At 45.9% G+C, this 27,941-nt stretch overlaps 1 protein-coding gene across 7 annotated transcripts; it reads right to left on the bottom strand.

The window, feature by feature from the left end:
* Nucleotides 1–27,845, bottom strand: MANBAL (mannosidase beta like). 7 transcript variants are annotated; one of them, XM_007193152.2, is made up of 4 exons: nt 27,791–27,821; nt 24,389–24,474; nt 16,835–17,040; nt 1–1,018 (listed from the first exon to the last, which is right to left on the bottom strand). In XM_007193152.2, exons 3-4 carry the CDS (start codon nt 16,982–16,984, stop codon nt 911–913), a joined length of 258 nt encoding a protein of 85 aa, XP_007193214.1. In that variant the 5' UTR covers nt 16,985–17,040; nt 24,389–24,474; nt 27,791–27,821; the 3' UTR covers nt 1–910. The 7 variants fall into 7 exon arrangements, with proteins under 7 accessions (XP_007193214.1, XP_007193213.1, XP_007193217.1 ...); XM_007193151.3 differs by having other exon boundaries at nt 27,727–27,794; XM_007193155.3 differs by having other exon boundaries at nt 16,835–17,037; nt 27,727–27,792.
* Between the last annotated feature and the right edge of the window lie 96 nt (nt 27,846–27,941).

The raw sequence follows: 27,941 nt of genomic DNA, 5'->3' as shown, positions 1-27,941 counted from the left end.
TCAGCATGTGGGGCCGTTTATTAACGTTTACTTCCCCAAATGACTTTTCCTCACCGGTCAGGGCCTGAAAGAACTGGGGGGTGTGGGAGGGGGCATAGACAGAAGCCAAAAGGTACACCTTGAGTGTGCTGTGATGGGCTGAAAAGAGGTTGGCCTGAGATTGACAAGCCCTCCCCCATTTCAGATGCTCAGGAAGTCTGGGCCCAAGAAAACACACTCACTCAGCCAAATCCCTTCCATGTGCTGGAGGAGGATGGGGCATCACCCTGGCTGGGTCTTCCACTGGCTCTCACTCCAGGCATCTTTCAGGCCTGGCTGTTTCACTAGTGGGACCACTAGCACTGCAGTGGCTTTGGCACCTTGACCTAAACAAACAGGGGAGGCCTGGCCCGGCTCCATCTGCACAAGCAGAGACAAAGGGGACTGATTAGCAGATCTGATCTGCAGGGCACAAATAATGGGAGATGGGCGGGGCTTGTCAGCAGTAGATAATGACTCGAAAATGTAGTGTAAATCTACAAGGTGGGCTTGTCAGCATTAGATAATGACTCGAAAATGTAGTGTAAATCTATAAGGTGGGTGACTAAAGGCAGGACACGAGGATTCAGTAAGAAAATGCAACTCTGTGAGCTGACCCAACTTCTGAAGAGACTTCCAAGACAGTCTCTGCTCAAAGGGTGTTTTAGTCCCCTTGGCCCTAAACCATCATGGAAGCAGAAGGTAGAGGAAGTGGTGGTCTGCCCACTGGGGCCTGGGAACTATCATGACTGTCCAGATCTCTGTGGTCAGAGGGTGTCCCAGCCACCTCAGACCCTGAGCCCGGGACAAAGTGAGGGAACAGAAGGTTGAGCCCCGGGACGGCAGCCCCCAAGGCCCTTGCCCGCCCACCGGGCTCCACAGGCCGCCTCTTCTACCGCTTCTTCTTGGCCTCCTTCTTGGGTCTCTTGTTTGCAGAAGGAGCAGTGGCCTTGGGCTTCCTCGTCACCTCCGCACTTCGGGGCTCAGATGGTTCTGCCTCCTGTGTGGTGACAGAAAGGAGAGTCCTGCTTAGACAAATCAAGCCTGACACCAGCAAAATGAGATCATGTCTGAGGGGACTTTGCAAACGGAAGCGTGCCACAAAGACACAAGGGATGGAAACCATCACTGCCAGGTCCCAGGATCCACATGTTTTGGGACTGTCCCTGGGAGGCAGGTGAAGGATAAGGGAGGAGGCCCGAGGGGAGGAGGCAGCCTTTGGAGTCTCACAGTCCTGGGGGAATCGAGGCTCCCCCAGTTCCAGTCAAGTGACCTTGTGGGCAACTCCCTTCCCCTGAGTCTTGGCTTACCCACCTGTGATATGGAAACAGTGGTGCACAACTTGGAGGGCTAATGTGAGGAGGCAAAAATGCATGGAAAGCCCCCAGTAAGTGCAAGTGCACCCAACGGCCGGCTGGCCACCGTGCGCAGGGACTGGGCAGAATGCGGGCGGGGAGCCGGCTCTGGGCAGACCTACTGTGGCTTGCTCTCCTGCCGGCCCTGCTCCTCTCCTCCGCCCATTCAAGCACAGATGCCGGGGCAGGGAAGGGTGGAAAGCGCAGCCGGGCGGCCACCACACAGAGTTCTGTGGCGCCTGGCAGAGGTGCCCTGTGGGAAAGGGCAGAGGGGCAGCCTCAGGGCAGAACTCCAGACTCTCCCTACATCTGGGGCAGCTCTGGTTTTTATCTGTCATGTATATTGTGATTTGTTCCCTGTAAGATTTGGTTTAAACAAAGGTTCTGCTGATGAAAAAAGGTTCAAAACCACAGAGCAAGCCCTGGCCTTCACTGAGCTGATAAAGACAGTGGACTCTGGGGAAGGGACTCGGCCTGTCACAGCCTCACAGGCTCATGTCAGAGGAGACTCTGGAGTGGCCTCAGTCCCGTCGGGTGTCCCCTCCTCCCTGGGTGATAAATCACACTGTGCCACAGCCAGGCAGGATGTTAACAGAGTCCCATCTAGCCCAGAGAACACGAACCGCAGTCCACAGGCCTCGCCCGGCCCACAGGCAGACTTCACTTGGCCTGCAGTGTTTACTTTTAAGAATTTGAGCCAACTGGGAGATTTCCCATTCGATCTGGAGTCCTTGCTTTCCTTGAAAACTTTAAACATCCAGTGACACTGGCCCCGAACCCCCTCATGGAAGAAACGGGCTGAGCAGTGGCTGCCCCTTTATTCAGGTGCCCTGCCCCCTGCCCCCGCTGTCCCAGCACTAATAGTAAGGAAATGTTTTCGGTACTTGTGTTCTTTTATTAAAAATGGGAAAACAAATAGCAGACTAAGAATACGAGGAGGGAGCACGCTGTTTCTAGAAAAGTATTTCTTTGTGTTTAATTGGCCAGCCCCGAGCTGCCAGCTTGCTTTACTCTCTGTCCTTCCCTGCTCACCGTCAGCCCCTGGCCCCAGCCTCGAGTCTCCATCAGACAGAAGAGGCAGGACCATGGCTGTGGAGGGGCGGTCCCCACCTAAGGCCCAGTCCAAAGGTCTGTCAGCTCCCTCTTATCGTCCATCATTGTCTGCTCTCCACCCTGCCCGCCTGCCAGCTGAGACACCAGGTGTAAAGGCCCAGCTCAGTCCCAGGCACCCATGGGGGATCTTCCCAAGATAACCAGGGTACCGGCCCCTCCCCTGGCCAGGTCTCTGATTGCGCTCTGGACTTCCCCAGCCTGTCCCCTTGTGCTGATACTGTTTTTGTAACTTGGCAAAAAAAAAAAAAAAGAAAGAAAGAAAAGTAAAAGGTTAGCCCATTAGAAAAACGAACAGACAAAACAAAACCTCAGAGGAGCCAGTGTGTCAAGTGCACAGGCTGATGGCTGCAGAGCCCAGCAGGAAGGCTACTGTTTAAGGCAAACCCCACAGGGCACAATGCCTTTGGAGACTTTGGGAGCTGGAAACCATTCCCAGTGCAGTACCTGTGCGGCCAGTGGAAACCAGTCAGTCCCTGCACGCCCTGGACAAACAGGGCCTGATTAGACAAAGGGTTTACACGCAGGGAACTTGCCGAGGCCCACCAGGATCTCCAGGGATGGAGCCCCCCTCTGAGCTCAAGCTGGGCGCCTCCTCTGGCTTCAGTGGGGCCAGTTCAGAATCCAGAGATGAGGACACCCAGCTGTGTCCCCAGTGCTTCCCTTACTTCCCTTATGCCACAGACCTTCTCTCATTCACCTCATCCTTTCTGTCACCTCCCAGACCTCTCTCCTGACCCAGCTGTCTGTCAGATGACTGGAACTGGCACCTCCCAGGCACCTCCAACTCAACTGGCCCAGACAGAGCATGGCCCCATCTCCATCTGGCCTGGCCCTCCTCCCCACCCATGGTCATAGCAACCAGAGTCCTGGCACCCCCACCCTCCCCCTCCTCCCCTCCGTCCAATCAGTCACCAAGTCCTGCTGATTAGACCTCCTCCACCTTGACCTGGCCACTCTCTTGAGCATCAAAGGCCCTACTTCAGTTTCCCCACTGCCAACCAGCCTCCCTGCTCTCTCTATGCCATGCCTTGTGCACCTGCCAAAAGAATTTTTCTAAAATGCAGATCCCCCCACCTTACACCTTCCAGTGGCTTCCATCACCCACAGTCTCATGTCCTGCTCCTGGGATGGCAGCTTAAGGAGACCACCTCTCCAGCCTCCCCTGGGCTCTCCTCCACCCCCCACACTGGGCCAGGCCCCAGGGCTTCTGGTGCTCACCCCTAAACAAGAGGAGCACCCTTCTTTCCTTGGCCACCCAGTAAACCTTTCCCCATGGTTTGGCCCAGCCCAAGGGCTGCTACTCACTGTCTAGCCTTCCTCCTCCGCTCCTCTTCCTCCAGCAGGTGCATCCCCTCCTCCACCCCTACGCCCCAGGCACCCAGGAACCTTACAATGCCACTCATTTTACCAAAGCTACATGTGCTCATGATGGTCTCCCCTACTAGTCCTTGGACAGCTTCAATTGTTCCTGAATGAATGAATGAATGAATGAAATGAAAGAAAACACAAGATCTCCCATAAGCATGGGAACTTCACTGCTGTTTATCATCATGAAGATGTAACACTTTAGACTAAGCCTCACTTTTCCCATAAGTAGAGAGGACACAAGCAGATTTTAAACCCAATATTCATACTCTAAAGCATGGCTAGATATAGCCACCAATAAGAATACTAATAATAACAGCCACAACAGCTGCTAATATTATTTACAACACGCCAGGCCCTGTGTTCTGAGGCCTGGATATATCTTATTTTTGCCTCACAAAGTGCCATAAGGAGCCCCATTAGATAGACGAAAGAAGAGACACTCAGAGAGGTTATGTGACCTGCCTAAGGTCTCAGCTGGCGAGCGGCAGGGCCAGGATAATCCTAAGCTCTCAGTGGCTGTATGGTATAGCCTCTCCCGGGTTTCCTAGGGACCTCGGCGCTGATGGCAACCAAGAATTAGAGTTAACTGTGACATCTACTTTCTCCCTAGTTAGCAGCGCCTGGAAGCACAGGTGACTGTGGAATGACAATAACAGTTTGTTCCGGATCCTGCCGATGGGTCGTTCAGAACCCCCTTGCTTGTGGCAGGAGTCAGGGAAGTGGGTTAGCACTCCTCGAGTCAGGCTTTGCTCCTACAGTTGAGAGCAGCTCTCTGTGGGTGCGTGGACACAGTACAGTCACTGAGTCATCTGAGCGCATTATCTGTCTCCTCCTCACCCCAGACCTCCTCCCCTCTCCCCCAGCTCAGTTTCTGGCATCGTCACCCACCCAGTTACCCAAGCTAGACACCGCCGAGCCATCTCTGAGTTCTCGCCATTCCCTGTGTGCCTCCACATCCGATCTGTCCCCGTGGCGGGTCCACTCTGCTTTCCATGCGGCTCTCAACTCCGCCCAGTCGCCCTCTGGACACACACTACTGAGCCGGTTCAGAGCCCCCAGTCTCCTGCTTGCCCCTCCCAAGGTTTTCCTCACCACCCACCACACTGCTTTCAGAGCCTATTCTCCTAAAACGACCGTCCTGACCAGTCTGTTTTCTGCTTTAAACGTGTTGCTGGTTCCCTCTTGGTATAAGACAGATTCCAAGAGCCTCCAGGTGTCCCTATTTGTATAAATCAGATTCCAAGAACCCGAGTGGCCTCCAGAGCTATTCCACTGCAGCCTTGGCCCTGTCCCCGGGCATGCCCTCTCATGCAGCCCACCCTGTCACTTCTGGGCTACTGGCCAGCCAGTATCTCCCAGATGCTCTGTTCTCTTTCATGCTCTGCACAGGTGCTCAGCACCTGTCACCAATCTATTTGTGCCCAGCGCATGCAGCCTCTGTGCCGGGCAGTACAGGGTAATGAAGAAAAGGACGCACACTTCATGATGTGCACCACATGGGTGCTTCACAAACATCAGCTGCTCAGCCTCCCATCAACCTGATAAGCCCATCTCCGTGAGCCCCATTTTACAGGCAAGGAAACTGAGGTTCACCAAGACATACCAACTAACCCAGTGGGGCACATCCGCCTTCCCCACAAGGGACAGGGAAGCAAAGGCAGCTGTTACACACGTGATTCAGATGCTGGGGTCCTAGCCACACAGAGTTGTAGCTCCTAATTCTTAGCTGGTAAGAATGACTTAATAAATGGCTGACAATTTCTCTTCAAATGCACGCTGCTGGTACAAGCCAGGCAGACGGCAGACCCTGAACACTACGGCCCCACCTTTCAATCACGCTTCCTCTGAAGCAAATTTTCAGTTCCCTCAGCAATCTCACTTTGGGGAGTAAAAGAAACCACCCCCCACTCCCCACCCCACCAGGTGGTTCCTGGGTCTGCAGAGGTGTCACCTCTGTGACACAGGCCTCATCAATAATGAAGCAGCTCCACAGCCACTTACAAGGCCAGAATATTGCTGCTATTCATCAGATTCAAATAATCGAATCTGTGCCACAATGCATCAAATCTCTTCCAGCAGGGAAAGCACACAGAATTTTATGATTTCCGCTATACAGTTCAGTGTGTATTTAGTCCAATAAATCAGGACAAAATGTCATTCTACACAGACTGAAACTCTTCTCTCCTCTAAAATGGTCCAGGGAAAGAAGACCACTGTGCTATGCTCAGGTAGCCTCAAGCACCTTGCCTCACTTGATCCTCAAGAATGGCGTGGGTCGGGTATGAATGCCCTCCTATTCTAGCTTGGGACACGGGCTCAGGCAGGGGAAGGCACCCAGTGCTGAAGCTCTGGCTCGTCCTGCTGCACGCTCTTGCCCGAGGCCCTGGGCAGGGTGGGAGCTGGGAGACCTTGCGGGGCTGGGACTAGCACTGGCCTTGAGAGGAGGACAGGACTAGCTGAAACCAAGCGGGGGAGGCCGTCCATGTGGGGTCCACAAGGCGAACGGAGACAGAGTCCAGGATGCGCTTGGCAGGCGAGGAGAACTGTGATTAGAGAGAACAGCCCGGGGAGCTCATTCCAGACACGATTCAGCACCACCGCAGGCCCTGCCCACCGGCTGGTCTGCGGCTCCGTGTGTATTCCGCCGTCTCTCCCTTGAGCCGGTACGCATCTCGAGACCATGTTTAGACCTTCGCCCTGCCCACCGCACAGCAGTCTCTCAAGAACTGCTTGTTAAGCAAAAAACACCCTGCCGCCCAATTCAACTGCAAATACCTCCCAAGCTTAAAAAAAAAACACAGGGCAGAACTGCAAAGTTGGTTCTGCCAGACTGTCTCCTGAGGTGTTGAGAATGGGTGTACACCTGCCCAAGTTAATTATTTACTACGGCAGCCTTCGCTGGCAATCGGGGGTCTAGTTTAAAATCAAGACCCCCTGAACATCTAGGCCACTGCCCCGCTGCCCCCGGGAAGGCTCCATCCCTTTCAGGGCTCCAAACACTGCAGGGCTTTCTGGTTGACAGTGAAGTCTATGTGGGCATCACATAGAAAGCCACCACTCCTGCCATCAACTCTGGTGAGCTCTCCTCTGCCAGATCACAGTGCTGGGCATCAGCTGTCTTTGCCTGCCCAGCACCCACTCTCTGTCGGGGCCATGCCCTTTCCCTGTCCCATGTGGTTCTGGGGGACTCTGAGTCACTGTGACCACAGGAGTGGCCAGTTAAATGTGGCCTGGCCAGAAATGGACCCAATGCCCCTTCCCACCTATGGGGCAAAGTACGGACATGTGGTCAAGCCAGAGCCAAGCAGAGGCCTTCCATGAGATCTGGAAAGTGAGCAAAGGCAGAGAAATGGCTTCTCTTGCTTGTAAATCATGAGCGATAAGGACACAGACTGGGGCTGCTGTATCCTCCTGACACGTGGCAAGGGCCTCAGAATGAAGCCAACACTCCTAGAGAGCCAGGAGATGGAGAGACAGAGCCCTGAAGACCTTGCGAGCTTCCAAACCCAGGTGTGCCTTGAAATTCCCAGTTCTAAGAGCCAAAACAGTCTCTTTCTAAGGAAACTGATGGAACCAAGTTTCTGAGCTTTCAACAGAAGAGACTGAGGCAATCACGCAAAGACGGCAGGGTGGAAGTGAAGGTACCTACCCAGGGGCTGGCAGCTGGCTGGGCAGATGTGACATAAACATATGAAGACATGAGAATAGTCAGCATTTAAACTACTAGGAACGACTAATTGCCCGATGAACTAATACTACCTGCTACGTGAGTCGCTGAACTAAAAGTCAACACCCGCTTGCTTAGTGTTGACTGGATCAACATTCTGGGCAGAAAAAGATACAAAAGAGGCTTGGGAGGAAGCTCAGGAAGGCTGTGGGGAAGGGGTAGAAGGGTTCCCGACCTTTACTTCCTCACTACCTACTCCTTCACTCCTGGAATTTGGCTCCCACCTCATTAAAATTGCTTCTCTCCACTTTGAGAAAAGCAATAGACTTATCTTCCCAGAAAATGTGCCTAAGCATGAAAACATCACATGTTTGCACACAATTGCAGGGAGCTCACAGACTTCTGCAGTCTTTATCTAGGGATGCCCTAGGGATCTGGGACTCCCTAGTAAGAACTCAGTTCTCCTGAAACCAAACTATGAAGAAGAGCAGCCTGAACACGGCATCACTGTCACATTGAGCAGCCTCTCCTCCATCACTCAGCCGTTGCTGCCCAATCTCTGTGCCCTCCTTGAACCACTCGGGGGTTTTCAGGGTGACCACAGTCTCCTAGCCCTCTGCCCACTAGTCTGCCCATCTCCAAGAGAGCGAAAGGAATGGAGACCCCCAGTTTTGTCTGCACAGCACTCCTGTTCCTTTGGGAAATGACCTTCCCCTCCACCCCTAGAGGTCACACCACAGGATGCTCCCCTCCCCCACGCTGGCCATAGCAGTCCCAAGCTGGGTCAGCTACAGTTCCTTCTCTAGGGAATTTGGAACTGGGACCAAGCAGAAAGGCAGCCTCCAGATGCTGCAGCTGAAAGATGTAAACTTTGGGAGCTGTTAGTGGCCATGTTCCATCTTACCCCAGGGGCAGCGAGCAGAGGAAGCAGGACAAGAGAAGTGAGAGACAGGAGATGAACAGAAGGGGAGGCAGAGGGGATGCAGACGGTGAGTGATGGGGCCCTGGTGCCCACTCCTTCCAGAGGCCCAGTTGCATCCCTGCTCGGGGAGAGCACCCGCATCTTTTCAGTACCTCTACATTGCACAGAAACTACCTCAAAGTCGGCCGTGCCCCAAGTTCAGGCCTTCCCTGAATCTTCATTTCCCCTGAAAAGCTTAGCAACTCACTCTTAGGGTTTCAAGAAATAATGTTATGTTGGTTAAAATAATTCCCAGGTCTCCATCCCCAAATTCTCACTGGCTCCTTCTTTCCCATTTGGATGTCATGCTATTATTACAAACTTAACACACGTAGAACTGAACACCTTCTGTCCTCCCCAAATTGGTTTGTGCTTCAGGAAAATGGTCTAAGGACCAGACCAGTGGCTACATAACAGAATCACCTGGGCACTTTAAGAAAACACTGATCCAAGGCTTCAGAGAACAACTGAATCAGAATCTCTATAGGTACAGCCCAGGCCTTTGAAAATTCCCCAGGTGGGTGCAGCCAGATAGAGAATCATGCACCAGCCCAAGGACAGGCAATTCATGCTACCACTCCCCAGTCCCTTGCTCAAGGCAGACATCAATGAATAATTTCTTTACTCTGGAGCCTAGAAGCACCCCCCGAATCCTTTCCACCATGGCCACCATACAAACAATCAGACTGGGCATGAGAGATGAAACACAGCTGCATCCTGGAATAGACAGAAACGGTACAAGGATCTACCTTCTTATATTTTAGAACCTAGCCTAAAAGAAAATGCTTGGATTAAGTGTGACCCAGGCCTCAATCAGGCTCAAACAAATGTTTTTCTCAGGTCTTAGTTTAATGAGGTGTCAATGAGAAAATGTTCTCATTTGGCTTACGATTCTAGGGACTTTAGTTTTAATTTTACGCAGTAGTTCTTGCTCCTACTATGGAAAAGAAAGGGGGTGGGGTGGGAAGCATTTCTATGTGTTCCTTTTTTTCCTCCCTGATTACCCCCAAAAGAGCTTTCAAATAATCTGCTAAGTATTGAAATACTGAAGTCATAAACTAGTTGCAAAAAATCAGCTCACTAGAACAACAGGAAAGACATTCTTTTGCTTTTCAAAGCCTTTCCCATCATCTGGAGCCAAAAATATTATCTTCTGACCCAAAAAGCCACTAATAAACCTTGCTTCTATAGGCTAAGCAAGAGGGGTGATTTTGCCCTAAGTGAAGTGACAGAGAGAGCAAGATTGTTCTCTGGCTCCACCTTCTCCCACCTCCTTGCCACGTTCCACTTTCAGGGACCTCCCACCTGCCTTTAGGCTGCCTAGAGTCCCCACAGCTGTCCCCCTCTGCCATAAGAGCTCCCCAGCCCCAAGTTAAAATCCCTTTCTTTTCCCCTCCCCATCCAAATTCCAAATCCCAGCCTGCTACTAAGCAGAACCTCTAAGCACAGTCTTAGCACTCACCCTCTCTTTGTAAGACTGTTTAGACACACAGAATACTGTTTTTCCTTTCCATTTATTTAATAGTTCGGGGAGTGAGAAAAGGCTCCCTTATGGGGGCATGCAGAGGAAAGCTGGCAGTAGAATCCCTGCATAATTGAGGACCATTTGCTGGGGTGGTGCATCAATAAAAAGTTAAATTAATGGTACTGTATTTTTTGCTACTGCTCCATTGAAAAACTAACAAACAAAAACAGAAACAAAAACAAAAAAATGTAATACAGTAACCTTCAGTTACAAAGACAATTCACTTGTGTGAGCCTTACTCCTCTAAACTTCAAGATAAATGAAAATGAGATATTCTGTACCACACTTATATTTTAAAAGATGAGGCTGTTGATACCAAAACCAGACAAAGATATCACAAATAAAGAAAATTACAGGCCAATATCACTGATGAACATAGATGCAAAAATCCTCAACAAAATATTAGCAGACCGAATCTAACAATACATTAAAAGCATCATACACTATGATCAAGTGGGATTTATCCCAGGGATGCAAGGATTTTTCAATATCTGCAAATCAATCAATGTGATACACCACATTAACAAACTGAAGAATAAAAACCATATGATCGGGCTTCCCTGGTGGCGCAGTGGTTGAGAATCTGCCTGCCAATGCAGGGGACACGGGTTCGAGCCCTGGTCTGGGAGGATCCCACGTGCCGCGGAGCGACTGGGCCCGTGAGCCACAATTGCTGAGCCTGCGCGTCTGGAGCCTGTGCTCCGCAACAAGAGAGGCCGCGATAGTGAGAGGCCCGCACACCGCGATGAAGAGTGGCCCCCGCTTGCCGCAGCTGGAGAAAGCCCTCGCACAGAAACGAAGACCCAACACAGCCATAAATAAATAAATAAATAAATAATTTAAAAAAAAAAAAAAAACCATATGATCATCTCAATAGATGCAGAAAAAGCTTTTGACAAAATTCAACATCCATATATGATAAAAAACTCTCCAGAAAGTGGGCACAGAGGGAACATACCTCAACCTCATAAAGGCCATATATGACAAACCCACAGCTAATGTCATACACAGTGGTGAAACACTGAAAGCATTTCCTCTAAGATCAGCAACAAGACAAGGATGCCCACTCTTGCCACTTTTATCCAACATAGTATTGGAAGTCCTAGCCACAGCAATCAGACTAGAAAAAGAAATAAAAGGAATCCACATTGGAAAAGAAGAAGGAAAACTGTCACTGTTTGCAGATGACATGATACTATAGATAGAAAATCCTAAAGACACCACCAGAAAACTGCTAGAGCTCATCACTGAATCTGATAAAGTTGTAGGATACAAAATTAATATACAGAAATATGTTGTATTTCTATACACTAACAATGAACTATCAAAAAGAGAAATTAAGGATTGTTATCCCATTTCCCATCAAATCAAGAAGAATAAAGTATCTAAGAATAAACCTACCTAAGGAGGTAAAAGACCTGTACTTGGAAAACTATAAGACACTGATAAAAGAGATGGAAGATGACACAAACTGATGGAAAGATATCCCATGCTCTTGGATTGGAAGAATTAATATTGTTAAAATGATCATATTACCCAAGGCAATCTACAGAATCAATGAAATCAAAATACCAAGGGCATTTTTCACAGAACTAGAACAAATAATTTTAAAACTTGCATGGCAACACAAAAGACCCCGAATAGCCAAAACAATCTTGAGAAAAAAGAACAGAGCTGGAGGAATCACACTCCCTCACTTCAGACTATACTACAAAACTTCAGTAATCAAAACAGTATGGTAATGGCACAAAAAGAGCCACATAGATCAATGGAACAGAACAGACAGCCTAGAAATAAACCCACACTCTTATGGTCAATTAATTTACGACAAAGGAGGCAAGAATATATACAGGAGATAAGACAATTTCTTCAATAAATGCTGCTGGGAAAACTGGGCAGCTACATGTAAAAGAATGAAATTAAAGCATTCTCTGACTCCATATACAAAAATAAACTAAAAATGGCTGAAAGACCTAAATGTAACATTGGAAACCTTAAAACTTCTAGAGGAAAACACAGGCAGAACATTCTTTGACATAAATTGTAGCAATATTTTTTTACATCTGTCTCCTAAAGCAAAGGAAATAAAAGCAAAAATAAACAAATGAGACCTAATTAAACATAAAAGCTTTTGCACAGCAAAGGAAACCATCAACAAAATGAAAAGACAGCCTACTGAATGGGAGAAAATATTTGCAAATGATATAACCAATAAGGGGTTAATATCCAAAATATATAAACAGCTCATACAACTCAACATCAAAAAAATAAACAACCTGATTAAAAAATGGGCACGTTTTTCCAAAGAGGACATGCAGACGGCTAACAGACACATGAAAAGATGATCAACATCGCTAATCATCACAGAAATGCAAATCAAAACCGCAATGAGGTATCATCTCACACCTGTCAGAATGGCTATCATCAAAAAGAACACACAGGGCTTCCCTGGTGGCGCAGTGGTTGAGAATCCGCCTGCCAATGCAGGGGACACGGGTTCGAGCCCTGGTCCGGGAAGATCCCACATGCCGTGAAGCAACTAAGCCCGTGAGCCACAACTACTGAGCCTGTGTGCCGCAACTACTGAAGCCCACGTGCCTAGAACCCGTGCTCCACAATGAGAGAAGCCACTGCAATGAGAAGCCCGCGCACCACAACGAAGAGTAGCCCCCGCTCGCCGCAACTAGAGAAAGCCCATGTGCAGCAACGAAGACTCAACACAGCCAAAAATAAATAAATAAATAAATAAAATTAAAAAAAATAAACACACACACAAAGAAGAAAAAAAAAGGACACAAATGACAAATGTCAGCAAGGATGTGGAGAAATGGGAACACTTGTACACTCTTTGTGGAAATGTAAATTGGCCACTGTGGAAAACAGTATGGAGGTTTTCTCAAAAAAATGAAAATAGAACTACCGTACAACCCAGCAATGCCACTCCTGGGTATATATCCAAAAAAAACACATTAATTTGAAAAGATACATGCACCCCAGTGTTCATAGCAGTATTATTTACAATTGCCAACATAGGGAAGCAACCGAACTGTCCATCAATAGATGAATGGATAAAGATGTGGTATATAAAATATATATGATGGAATACTACTCAGCCATGAGAAAGAATGAAATTTTGCCATTCGCAACAACATGCACAGACCTGGAGGGTATTTCGCTAAATGAAATACGTCAGACAGAGAAAGACAAATACTATATGATATCACTTATATGTGGAATCTAAAAAATAAAACAAACTAGTTAATATAACAGAAAAGAAGCAGACCCACAGATATAGAGAACAAACTAGCAGTTACCAGTAGGAAGAGGGAAGAAGGGAGGGGCAAGTTAGGGGTAGGGGATTAAGAAGTACAAACTATTATGTATAAAATAAATAAGCTACAAGGATATATTGTACAACACAGGGAATATAGCCAATATGTTATAATAACTATAAATGGAGTATAACCTCTAAACACTGTGAATCACTATGTTGTACCCCTGTAACTTATATAATATTGTACATCAACTATACTTCAATAAAAAAGTAATAATAAAAAAAATAATAAAAGATGAGGTTGTTGTCCAAAATTAACCTCTAAATGTCTAAACGGCAGGTTTGGCTGGGGGGGGGGCGGCACGGAGGTGGGGAGGCATACTGTGGAGCCCTTTGTCAACCCCCTGCCTTGAAAGACCTCAACCTAAGATGTCACTAAAATCCTCAGAGATCAGTAAAGGGCACCCCTTTTTCTGAAAGTTTGATAAATGGACCTGGGCCTCTATGGCTAGCCTCAAAGGGTTAAGAATACAACAGGAGGTGAGCTGTGGCTCTCCGTAAGGCCACGCACCTCTGACTACATCTCTGCCTGTAAAACAAGAACATTCACCACCTCCCTCCCTCATGACTCTTGGCAGGCTTCATCAGTGGCCAATGACGATAAAAATGTTTGTTATTTATAATGCCCAGTAGCACGCTGCATCTGTGAGGACAGAGCCACAGAGCACAAGGATTACGTCTTTAGAGTGTGATACAACTGTGGGCAGAAAATCTCCAATCACGACTTCCTTCTCAAAACCCCAAAATAAGAAATGTAGATGAACAGAACAATCCAGAGCCCACATGCCTATCTATGTTCACCAAGGTTTTCCCCACCTTTGCTGGCTGTTCCTCCCTGCTGGTCCCCTGAATGCTGGAGCTCCTCAAGGCTCTCCCCATCTTATTCCATATTCCCTTTTAAGAGATCTCATCCTCTCTCATGGCTTTAATTACATCTTATTGACTCTCAAATGTTGATCAACACTCAGCACAGACCCTCCTCCTGATACAGACCGGCAGATGCAACTACCTACTTGACAGAATCACCTGGACATCTTAAAGACACCTGTTTAAAACTGAACCCAGAATGCTCCTTCCCCATCCCCACCCCAAGCCTGCCCCTTTGCCAGGGTTCCTCCCAGTTACACCAGCAGGATCTCTGGGACATAGTCATCTCCAAGATAGGTATCTTCAGAATATATTGTATATCGTTAAGTAAAAAAAGAAACATGTAAAACTGTGTTTAGTAGGATGCTATCTTTTGTGCATCAAAGGGAGAAAATAAATATCACACACACACATATCCATTTGCGTACTTCTTCAAAAAGAAACAAAGGAGGGATAAATCAAAATAAAAATGGTTGCCTATCAAGGGAGAAAGGGAAAAGGATGGAAGATATTGAGATTAAAGGAAACTTCTGTGACTCTATCCTGTTACGTAGTTTTAACTTTGGGAAATGTTGTATATAAAAGTTTTATATAATTTTTAAATTAAATCAAAAGGAAATACCTCTAAAAATTAAAAACAAATTGAAGCAAATTAATGTATGTCTGGGTGGGAGTATACTTATGTGAAGAAAAGACTTTACTAAACATAGTACTCTGAACTATGGGACATATTTTGGGGCCCAAAAAGAACCACAAAGAAATCATAAATTTCACTCTGAGTCTTATTGTTAGTAGAGAAAAAAACACGTAATTATTTGAAAACTGTAATAAGTATGTTGTAGATGTGCAGAATAGAGTTTACATTAAAAAAAGAAAGAAAGAAAGAAAAGAAAACGGCTGTCCTTAGAAAAGCCAGCTTGCAAGGTCGGCCTTTGGCTGGCATCTGGGAAACTGGATTTTGGGTGGTTCCCACAATTCCCAGAACTGATAAGAATGGTTCACTATGGGACTTCCCTGGCAGTCCAGTGGTTAAGACTTCGCCTTCCAATGCAGGGGGTGTGGGTTCGATCCCTGGTCAGGGAGCTAAGATCCCACATGCCTTGTGGCCAAAAAACCAAAACATAAAACAGAAGCAATATTGTAACAAATTCAATAAAGACTTTAAAAATGGTCCACATCAAAACAAACAAAAAAAAATCTAAAAAAAAAGAATGGCTCACTATGACTAACCTGTTTGTGGAAACAATATGGTTTATGCTGAATACCTGCCTTCTTGCTGGAAGTCTGGAATTTTGGTTTGTGCTAGGCAGAGGGTGCTTATGTCACCTGTCCCCAATAAAACCCTAGGCAATGAGTCTCTAATGGGTTTCCTTGGTAGACAATATTTCATACAACTTCATGGGGTTCCCACTGAAAATCAAAGCTTTATTGGTCAAGATTGGAGGTTGCTAGAGCCCAAACTCACTGTTCTGAACACTAATAAAGGGAAAGAACCAAGCATTTATCCTGCCTTTTACTATGAACAGCATTTCAGAGTAACCATATAGGGATGAGGAAAAGGTCTTCTTCATTGAAGAATTCCAGCTAATAAAGGCCAAAGGAAATAATGGATCTAAGCAATGATCAGTGGATGCTAAAACCATTCAGGTGAAAGAGTTATAAAATGAAGATTTAATAACAGAGGGATCAGCTATTACCACCTGAACCCACAGATATCTTAGAATCTCTGTGTGACAACCAGACACCAAGTGCTGATTGATGACATGGAATAAGAAGTACACAGCACTAGCTATGAGGTGTTCTCACTAAATAACTTGATCTGAATCGAATCAAGCCTCTAAACTGAATTTCTTGTTGACAGGAGATATGGGGAACAAGGCAACATGCCAAATGACACCACAGAGAAGCAATCAGCCAAATCCTGGATGTGGATGTGGCAGATGACAATGACCTGCTTTCTCCAGCAAACCAAGGTTGTGAGAAAATTGGGAGTCGGGTGGTGGAAGGAGGGTACAGAGCTACAGAACACAGAGACCTATAGAACGAGAGTCAAAACAACAAGAAAGCCAATCTGATCATGTCACTCTCTTCCTTAAAACCCCTGGGGACCCGCCACTCCTCTGGCTGTTCTCATCGTGTCCTTTCTGTGCTCTGGCCACAGTCACCTGCATTCAGTTCCTAAACCATTCCTTCATTCCTCGGGTCCTTACACATGCAGTTCCCTCTCCTTGGGGGAGGGGGAACAACCCAGCCCCTGCCCCAGTGTAAGATCAGGTCCTTCCCCCTTGTTATACACCCTCACAGTACTCTGTACTTCTCAGGGAAACATGTGTATTTGTTACATATCTGCCCTTCTCCCAAAGACTAGAAGTTCCTTGAGGGCACACACCACATCTTTCAGCAGAGTCTGACACACAGTAAGTATGTGCTAAATAAAAATCTGCTTAACGCACATGTGAACAAATAAGGTATGAACGATATGGCCCAATACCACCAGGTGGGAATTTAGGGACACTCTAAATCAATAAAGCCCCACGTAATCCCTGCTAGTCTTCATTACTGTGATATCTATTTTCAGTACCTAGAACCCGGTCTAAGGAGCGGAGGCTCACAGGGAAGGACTCACCGCCTCGTGGGACTTGGGAATGGGTACAATGATGGCCAGTACACAGATGAGCTGGAAGATGGCACCCAGGAAGAGTCCATATCGCAGCAGGTTCTCCAGGAATGTGGGTTCGGGCACCTCGGGAGGGGAGAAGTCCAGGTCGGAGGCCATGGCCCCAGCTTGCTGCCTGAGGACCCCTCCGATTCACCACTCTCCAGAGCCAACTTCTAAATGCAAAGAGTTAATGTCATGTTTCTACAACTGACGTTTAAATGGTTCCACTTCCACAAACACACCCACATACATGCAAGAATATATAAAGCAACTGCGATGAAATGTTAACAATTCTTGAACCTAAGTGGAGGATATATGGAGAGTCATTGGACCATTCTTTCAACTTTTTTGTATGTTTGAAATTTTTCCAAAAATGAAGTTACAGGAGATAAATAAATAAATGCAAACATTTCAACAAAAATCTCAAATCAACATACGTTTGCTGAAGGCCTGCTCTGTTTCAGGTTTTATTTATTTGTTCATTTATATATCCAGTCACTCATTCAACAAATACTTATTGAACACCAAGCACTGAAGAGTGAGTAAAACAGACAAATCCCTGCTCTCTCGGGGCCTACCTCTCAGGACAGAGGGACAGAGGCGTACAAAGAACACATCCAGATGGGACATGCCATCTAGTGATAACTGTTTTGAAAAAAGCTTCAGAAGGGCAACATTTTATTTTGCATAGGGTGACAGGAAGGGCCTCTCTGAAGAAGAGACAGGAATGAAGTGACAGAGATAGGAAGTATGAGACTGAGCCAGTGAAGCATCTCAGGGAAGCATATTCCAGGCAGAGAGAAAAGCAAGTGTAGAGGCCTCAGGGCAGGGATATGAGTCCAAAATGGCCAGAGGGGCATACAGGAGGGAGAGCAGAAGAAGGTAAGATCAGAAGGAATGGCGACTGACCTTGTAGGACCCTAACACTTCTGATTTGATTGAGTAAAATGTAAAGCCACAGAAGGGTTTTGGGCAGAAAAGTGACATAATCTGATTTACACTTTTTTTTGGCCATGCCACATGGCTTGTGGGATCTTAGTTCCCCAAGCAGGGATCGAACCCGGGCCCCTGGCAGTGGAAGCACAGAGCCCTAACCACTGGACCGCAGGGGAATTCCCTGATTTACATTTTAAATGGGGTGGGGGGGGGTGCAGAGTGGACGTAGGGAGACCAGTGAGGGAGCTACTACCAGTAACCCAAATAAGAGAGGCTCGGGACATGGACGACAGGGGCAGTGGTGCCCAGTGGTGGCAGGTCCGGCCTCAACCCACCTCTCTAGCCTCTCACTTCACCAGAGTCCCCCACTCCTAATACACTGGTCGAGCTGAAATACCTGCCTGTAATTCTCCAGGAGCACTGAGCTCTTTCAAATCCTGGGCCTCTACCCAAGTGGCACACTCTGCCAAGAATGCCCTTTCCCGTTACGACTGCTTGGCGAAGCCCCTACTCTACCTCCAAGGCTGAGCTCGTGCCCCACCCCCCAGCATGCCTTTCTTACTGCCCTCCTCCTACCCTGGTAGGACTGAACTGCTCCCCCTCTACCACAGCACCCACGAGTGGCTTCCTTTGGCCCACCCCAATGAGAAAGGGGAAAACTTACTTGGGAACCAGGCCCACCTGACTCCAAAGCCCTTTGTGTTTTCAGGGATCTGTGCCACAAGGCAACTTTCCACTAAATCTGAGCTGTCCAATATGGTGGCTCTGAGCCACATGTGGCTATGGAGAGTTGAAACACAGCTAGTCCAAACTGAGATGGCTGTTCAGTTAGGTCCACACTCAATTTACAAGATAGTGTGAACATAAGACTGTATCAATAGGGCTTCCCTGGTGGCGCAGTGGTTAAGAATCTGCCTGCCAATGCAGGGGACACAGGTTTGAGCCCTGGACCGGGAAGATCCCACATGCCACGGAGCAACTAAGCCCGTGTGCCACAACTACTGAGCCTGCACTCTAGAGCCCGCATGCCACAACTACTGAAGCCCACACGCCTAGAGCCCATGCTCCGCAACAAGAGAAGCCACCGCAATGAGACGCCTGTGCACCGCGATGAAGAGTAGCCCCTGCTCGCTGCAAATACAGAAAGCCCGTGCGTGGCAACAAAGACCCAACGCAGCCAAAAATAAATAAAAATTTAAAAAAATTAATTTAAAAAAAAAGAACATATCAATAAAATATCTCGTTAACAGTATTTTATTTTATTTTATTTTTTTCAAACGTCTTTATTGAAGTATAATTGCCTTACAATAGTGTGTTAGCATCTGCTTTATAACAAAGTGAATCAGTTATACATATACAATATGTTCCCATTTCTCTTCCCTCTTGCATCTCCCTCCCTCCCACCCTCCCCATCCCACCCCTCTAGGTGTTCACAAAGCACCGAGCTGATCTCCCTGTGCTATGCGGCTGCTTCCCACTAGCTATCTATTTTACATTTGGTAGTGTATATATGTCCATGACACTCTCTTACCCTGTCACATCTCACCCCACCCCCTCCCCATATCCTCAAGTCCATTCTCTAGTAGGTCTGTGTCTTTATTCCCATCTTGCCACTAGGTTCTTCATGGCCTTTTGTTAACAGTATTTTATACTGACTGCATGTTGAAATAATATACTGGGTTAAATAAATTATTAATTTCATCTGATGTTGAAAAAGAACTAAGTTGGAGGATTCACTTTCTGATTTCAAAACTTAGTATAGGGCTTCCCTGGTGGCGCAGTGGTTGAGAATCTGCCTGCCAATGCAGAGAACGCGGGTTCGAGCCCTGGTCTGGGAGGATCCCACATGCCGCGGAGCAACTCGGCCCGTGAGCCACGATTGCTGAGTCTGCGCGTCTGGAGCCTGTGCGCGGCAACGAGAGGCCGCGATGGTGAGAGGCCCACGCACCGCGATGAGGAGTGGCCCCCGCTTGCCACAACTAGAGAGAGCCCTCGCACAGAAACGAAGACCCAACACAGCCATACATACATACATACATACATACATAAAAAGAATGTAAGCAGACAAGAATATCATTAAAAAAAAAAAAAAATTAAAAAAAAAAAAAAAAAAACTTAGTATAGAGCTACAATAATCAAAACAGTGTGATACTGGCATAAGGATCTAGGCCAATGGAACGGAATAAAGAGCCCAGAAGTAAATCCTCACATATATAGTCAACTGATTTCTGAACAAGGGTGCCAAGACAATCCAATGGGGAAGGATAGTCTTGTCAAGAAATAGTGCTGGGAAAATTGGATATACACATGCAAAAGAATGAACTGGACCCTTATCTTACACCGTATACAAAAATTAACTCAAAATGGATCAAAGAACTAAATTTAACAGCTAAAACTATTAAACCTATAGAAGAAAACATAGGAGGAGTCTTCACGACATTGGATTTGGCAATGACTTCTTAGATGTGACACCAAACCACAGGCAACAAAAGAAAAAATAAATTGGACTTCATCAGAATCAAAAACTTTTGTGCATCAGAGGGCACTATCAAGAGAGTGAAAAGACATACTGGAAAACAGTTTGGCAATTTCTAAAAAAGTTAAACGTAGAATTACCACATGATCCAGCAATTCCACCCCTAGGTATATACCCAACAGAACTGAAAGCATGGACTCAGATACTTGTACACCAATGTTCACAGCTACACTATTCACAATAGCCAGAAGATGGAAACAACCAAGAGTCTATCAAGAGATGAATGGATAAACAAAATGTGGTATAGACAAAGGACAAAGGACATTCACTCAGCTACTAAAATGAATGAAATTCTGATACATGCTACATGGATGAACCTTGAAAGCATGCTAAATGAAATAAGCCTGACAGAAAAGGACAAGTATTGTATGATCCCACTCATTAGGTACCTAGAATTGGCAAATTCATAGAGACAGAAACTAGAATATAGGTTACAGGGGCTGGAGGAGGGGCAATAGGGAGTCATTGTTTAATGAGTACAGAGTTTCAGTCTGGAATGATGAAAAAGTTCTGGAAATAGTGGTGATGGTTACACACACTGTACACTTAAAAATGGTTAAAATGGTAAATTTTATGTTATGGATATTTTACCACACACACACAAACTGTACCTGTTTCTTTCTACTTTCTAAATGTGGCTACTAGAACATTTTAAATTACACACATGGCCTGCATTATATTCCTATGGATGGCTCTGGGTTAAGAGACTATCCTAAAACCTTCCTCCACTTTGGCTCTGCGGCTTCACTGCTTTGCAACATTTTTCCAACATGAAGGAGTAGTGACTAAAGGATGACAAAAACAACCTTCCAAGTGAACAGACTGGGGTTTATGCAAATGCGCATTGTCTACCTTTCAACCTAGTCACTTAGGAAGGTGATGTGCCCGAGCCGACAAGGTGGCCACTGTTTCCCACCACTTCGGTCTCCTTTGGGAATGGCTTTCAAAGCCTGAGGCTCACTTCCCCCCCCCCCCCAAAAATCCTCAGAGCTGGCAGATCTTCATCCTCCCAGGAAGGATTTGACTTCTGGAAGGAACCCAACATCATCTGGATCCAAGTGTGGTGAATCAGGTGGAGCCTCAAGCCCAGGAATACCATTTTTGGTCAAATACAAGGTTATGACGCTCAGACCCTAGGCAGATTGTTTGGGGTGGCTCAGAAACTGGCCCTGAAGTGAATTCCAAGGCTGCTGCAAGAACAGCTTTACTGGAGGAAACGTACACGTACAGCCCAGACAGGACACTATATCCTTACACCATGTGAATAGCAAGGTATAAAAATGTTCTCTCATTTCTTCACAGTTGCACCTCATAAATATACACTTTTTTAAAATGCCCTTGGCCCTAAACTTTACATTTAAGGCTGTAACAAGCCTAGTGGGCTTATCAATACTTAGATTTATTAATGTTACTCACAGCAACATTGTTAAGAATATTTGTAGTACAATAAAAACATGGGGCCAAGAGTCAGGCGGGGGCACAAACCCTGCTTCTATCAGCAATTAGCTACACTTTGGGCCAATCTCTTGACCTCCTACAGACTTGATGTTCTCAGAAGCCAAACAACAACAATAATATCTATTCAAAGCTATAATGCATTTAGGCTTTTTTTTTTTTTAATGGCAATTAGGCAATATAACAAGAGCCATAAAAGTGATTATATCCTTTGACTGAATAACTCACTTCCTAGAATCTACAGTAAGGAAACAATTCAAAAGAAGAAAAAGGCTTCAGGTACAAAAAAGTTCATGGCAGTGCTATTCATAATACTGAAAAGCAGGAAGCAACTAAAGTGTCCAACAATAAAGAAGCAGTTAACCCAATTATGGTACACCATGGGATATTCCCCGTTGGCTAAAATGGCAAGTACGTATGTGGTGTATCAGGTCAGCAGAAAGTCTTTGCAAAATTATATTAAATGAAAAAAGAAAATAATTACATAAACACTGACTGCAGCCATGTATAAACTATGATTTCACTGTCTAAAGATCAAAAGAGGCCATAAGAAATGTAAATAGTTGCTGTTAAAGTGAAGGGCTCATAAGTTTTAATTGTGGGGGGAATATCATTGAAAAAACTGAATACAATCTAAAAGAAAAATCCATGCCTATCTACTCCTCTCACAAGGCTTTTATAGGGTCTAATGAAACGCTGCCCAAGAGAACTTTCTGCAATTATGGAAATGTTCTATACTTCTGTTCTCCAATATGGTAGCCACCAGCCCCATGTGGCTATTAAGCACTTAAATGAAGCTTAAGGAACTGAATTTTTCATTTTCATTTTACTTTATTTATAAATAGTTGAATGTGGCTAGAGGACTCCCACATTGGACAGCGCAGGTACAACCAGAGAGTGGTTGTAATAAAGTTCTGGAAAACATAAAATGCTCTATACATCTTGTGTCTGCTTTAGAACTCCTAATTTTCTCTGTACCCCTACACTTTACTTCCCAGTCTGCCTGCCAGGATTTCTGGGTTTTCCTTTCCTGAATACAGAAGTCACAAGAGTCCTACTCATCCTTCAGCTCCCAAAAAGGAGGCTCTTATCCCTCAGACTCCTTGAAAGGCTTTGCTCCCCCCACCCCACCCCCGACACTGTCACAGCAGTAGCAGTAAGCGAATCATTTGCCAGATGTGCACAGCACTTTACAGTCAGCATCTCATTCATTTCACAACCACTCTGGGAGGCGGGTATTACTAACGAGGATGAGGAAACCGAGGCTTGGGAGAGGTTACGTGGCCTACCCTGGGATTACTTGGCTGAGAAGTGGCAAAGTTAGGATTCAAACTGGCTGGTGGGTATGACTGAAACTTAGCTGGTGGTCAATGGTTTTCAAACTGCAGGCTGTGGCCAATTTTTGAGCCATGGAAACCATTAAGGGGGCTGCAGCTGACATTTTTTCCTCTTTAATTTTATTAACCAGTACTTTAAGTAAATGACAATAGAAAATATCATATCAGTAAGGGTGAGTATTGTGTCCTGAAGCTTTTTTTTTTTTAACCAGTTATATCCATCTACATCCAAGCAAGGATGTTCTGGGTCAAAATTCAAAATGTATTTCTTATTGTTTGAGAAATACTACACAGTCTAATGTTTTTACTTGCTCCACTATAAGCTCCTGGACAGCAGGGACCCAGGGTCCATCTTGAGTTTCTTCCAGGGCCTGACTCAGATATTTGGTAACTGATGAAACCTATGGTTGTTTCCCACCTTTAAAGTAAGAGCAGATGCCCCAACCAACAGCCTCATTTAACAAGGAGGAGGGGGAGCGGAGAGTCACGGTGCTTGCTTAGGCTATACCAGTGAGTCAGGGCAACGCGGAACATCCCGCTAGGTCTCTAACCCTGTGATGCTCCAGACTTGCTTAAGAGCAAAGGTTTTTACACATGGGGGGAAACTCATACCCCCATCAGAATTTCATAAAAAGTACAGAGCCATTTATTATCAGACATGGCAAATAATTTCATAAGGTTATCAGACCCCTTGAGGCTCATCTGTGAATGCCAGATACCGGTGGTCTGAAGCTTTCATTCACTGGACACATATTTACTGAGCATCATTCTAGTTCCTGCCATGGAGTTTTCATCCAATTGGAGGCACTCAAACACACACATATAGATATGTAATGGCAGCAGTATTATCAGAAATATAAATAGGGAGATAAGGGGTACTATTTTGTATGAGGTAGTCAGGGAAAGGCCTCTCTGAGAATGTGTCATTTCAGCAAAGGCAAGAAAAAAGTGAAAGAACAAGTCATTTCAATTCCTGTTAGGTACCCCAAGGTGGAGAAACAGCAAAGGATAAGGTCCTGAGGCAGGAATGAACTTTATGACCAAGGAGAAGAGAGCAGAGTGAGCAGCTGTGTAGGACCAGCAGAACTCTGGGTCAAAGAGGAGCCACTGGAAAGTTCTTAGCAAAGAAACGACATGATCTAACTCATTTTTAAATGGTCCCTGTGGCTGCTGTGTTGAGAACAGAACGTAGAGGGGCAAGAGTGGTAATAGGGAAACCAGTTAAGAGGCTACTATGTAATAGTCAAAAAGACACACTTGCACCAGGTAGCAGTAGAGGCGGTAAATTCTCAGGTTGTAGATATATTTTGAAGAGAGGGCCAACAAGATTTCTGAGATGAAATCTGAAAGAGAGAAATTAAAAATAAGACGTGAAGGTGAAACTATTCTGTATGATACTGTAATGGTGAATACAAGACATTAAGCATTTGTCAAAACCCATAGAACTGGACTTCCCTGGGGTCCAGTGGTTAAGAATCTGCCTTCCAATGCAGGGGACGCGGGTTTGATCCCTGGTCGGGGAAGTAAGATCCCACATGCCGCAGGGCAACTAAGCCCGCACGCCACAACTAGAGAAGCCTGCCCCCTGCAACTAGAGAAGGCTGTACACCACAACGAAGAGCCTGCGTGCTGCAACTAAGACCCAGCAAACTTTACAGCACAAAGAGTAAACTTTAATGTACATGAATTAAAAAAAAAAAATCATTTAGGTATCCAGGATGGAATGCAGAATGTGACATTCTGAATCTAAATGTATTAGAAATGGATGAAGCGATTTCACTGAAGGGGTGGGGGAATCAGGTGCTGACCTCAGTAACTTTGGAAATGGATGGAGTTTGTAAGACTAAAGGCAAAAGGAACTGTATATGTCACTGTACTCTAATTAATAAAGTTGTTTCCCACATGGGAAATAGGTTACCAATTCTGAAACAACTATACATATACACTGGAATTGAACAATTAAGTAAATGGATGGTAGATGGTGGGAGCTAGGTTTGTTACAGTTGGAGTAGAAGGTTACAGTTAAGCCACAGGAGGCTAGAATGATCCATGTGGAATGGATGAGTGTTGCAGACATCAGTATAAACTCATATTTAGATTAATATAGATACAGAAGGCTACATATTTATATATATACATATGTGTGTGTGTGTGTGTGTGTGTGTGTGTGTATATATATACATATATATGTAGAGAGGGAGAGGAGAGGGAGAGGGAGATTAGTCTACACACATACATCTCTTGCTCTTTTGCTCTGGGCATACCAGTAGCAATGAGCACACCTAGCACCCAGATCTTGGTTTCTGATACCATTCTCCAATAAAAGGAACCAGGGCTCCTGGGAGAAATGGTTAACTCTAGGACTGATGCAGGAAATACACAAGATGAACCTGTAACAGAAAGTAAGAAAGTGTTCAAAAAAACCCAAAACACATTGATCGGGGTATGTCAAAGGGATACAGAAGCCACTTCAAAGAGCTCCCAATCGCCAAAGCCAGAACAATTTGGACAAAAAAATAAATTAAGTAGTACTGGATTATAACCCAAAGTATGAAAAGAAATATCCAAGACTATACTGATATAAATGATTTAATAAATACACAAATTTCCCATGGAGAATTTCAAATAATTTATGTAGATAATCTGTCTTAAAGTGTGACGTGTAATTACACACTCCTTAAGCATGGGCTGTGCATAATGACTTCCTTCCAAGAGTACAATATGGAAAAGTGGGGGAAGGGGAGTAACTTTACAGTGGAAGAACTTGCCTACCTCAAGCTAGTGATCTGGGTTAACATCATCTGTGATAACTTATATTGAAAGTATATACCCTTGATGTGATATGATGAGAATGGCACTTTACCTCTGTGGTCTTCCTCCCCCAAACCTATAACTCCAATCTCATCATAAGAAAAACACCAGACAAATCCCAGCTGAGGGTCATTTTACAAGATATCTGACCAGTAATACTCAAAACTGTCAAGTTTATCTAAACGAGTAAAGTCTGAGGAACTATCACAGTCCTAGAAGCCTAAGGAGACACAAATCATGTAATATGGGATCCTGGAAAAGAAAAAGGACATTAGGAGAAAACTGAGCAAATCGGAAGAGACCATGGACTTTAGTTAATAATAATTTACTGATATCAGTTCATTAACTGTGACAAAAGTATTATACTAATGTAAAATGTTAATAATAGGGAAAACTGTGTGGGAGATATATGGGAACTCACTGCAGCATCTTCACAATAATTTTGTAAATCTAAAATTGTTCTCGGGACTTCCCTGGTGGCCCAGAGGTTAAAAATCCGCCTCCCAACGCAGGGAACATGGGTTTGAGCCCTGGTCCGGGAAGATCCCACATGCCGCGGAGCAACTAAGCCCGTGCGCCACAACTACTGAGCCTGCGCTCTAGAGCCCGCAAGCCACAACTACTGAGCCTGCACTCTAGAGCCCCTGTGCCACAACTACTGAAGCCCGCGCGCCTAGAGCCCGTGCTCCACAACAAAAGAAGCCACCGCAATGAGAAGCCCGCGCACCACAAAGAAGAGTAGCCCCCACTCGCCGCAACGAGAGAAAGCCCGCACACAGCAACGAAGACTCAACACAGCCCCCTAAAAAATAAAAATAAATAAAATAAATTAATAATAAATAAAATAGTTCTCAAATAAAAAGTTTATTGGAAAAAAAAAAGTCACTATTTCAAAATAAATAAATAACCCCTGAGACATGTATAGCTGTCCAGACTTAGCAAACAGAAACTAAGTCTTCTCTTAGACTGAAAGAAACAGATTCTAAGGATGTTGGTAGGGGATCCTTGGCTTCTAATGAAGTGATTTAAAAATTCTGTCCTGAGACTGAAGAACAGAAAATCAGTGTCAGGAATTACTGCCTTACAGCCATGGGCTGTATACCCAGACCCGTCCCATTACAACAAATTCCCAAGAACTGCTCAAAACTGGGTTAGAATTTTGTCCTATGGAAAGGTAAGCCATCTCCTAGAGCAGTCAAAACTGGCAGCCAGTAGGCTGAAGCTGGTGGGCAGATGTCCTACAAAATGTAATTATTAAATCCGAATTTGTTGCCACCACTTAAAAAGTGAGGTTTCACATACTCATTTCCCACTTCCCTTAAAAAGAAATAAATCAGCGAACACGCACTGTGCATTTACTAAGCGCCTTGCATTCACCAACTCATTTAATCCTCAGATTAACCCTATGCGCCCATTTTACAGAGGAGGAAACTGAGAACCAGAGAGGCAACCAGAGCTCGCCCACGGTTACACAGCAATAGGGGAACACTCAGGGGTCAAACCCCAGCCAGGCTGACTCCAGGGCTCTGGCTCCTCCTAAAGCTCCGTCAGTGGGAAAAAAGGCCAGGTCACAACTGTGAGGAGCACCGGGTTCTGGCCCTGCTCAGAACTAAAGCGCTGAGGGACAGCAAGACAGCCTCTCCGCCCCCCTGGGACTCAAACTCCCCTCCCAAGTAACTTCCGAAAGAGCGACCCAGGAAGTTATTTACGCCGCGCACGCAGTGGCCCCCGGGCCGGCAGAACAGCGCCGCCCGCGGCGCCCGAGCTTAAGCCCCTCTCCGTACCTCAGCGTCTGCGACTCCACCCCGCCCCGAAGCCCGGGACCGACCACAGCGTCGCCGCACTCACCTCCAGCGCCGCCGCACCGCGCCCCCGGAAGTGGTTCCTGGCGACCTCGGTCCCGGAAGTGACGCTCCTGAGCAACCGGCGGGCTCAGCTCCGACCGCCCTCGTTGCTAGGGTTGGTGGATCCGGGCCGCTGGGCTTTGTCAGATGTTTGT

Source organism: Balaenoptera acutorostrata, chromosome 15, assembly GCF_949987535.1.
Source record: "Balaenoptera acutorostrata chromosome 15, mBalAcu1.1, whole genome shotgun sequence".
Taxonomy (NCBI): Eukaryota; Metazoa; Chordata; class Mammalia; order Artiodactyla; family Balaenopteridae; genus Balaenoptera; species Balaenoptera acutorostrata.
The sequence above is the reverse complement of the archived record's forward strand: the minus strand, read 5'-3'. Positions and strand labels throughout refer to the sequence as shown.

Excerpts from the sequence above, each read along its gene's own strand:
- MANBAL (XM_007193154.2), bottom strand. The coding sequence starts at position 16,984 with ATGGCCTCCGACCTGGACTTCTCCCCTCCCGAGGTGCCCGAACCCACA. Across the intron at positions 1,019-16,834 it reads TTCCCAAGTCCCACGAGGCG|GAGGCAGAACCATCTGAGCC; the intron begins GTGAGTCCTTCC and ends GTCACCACACAG.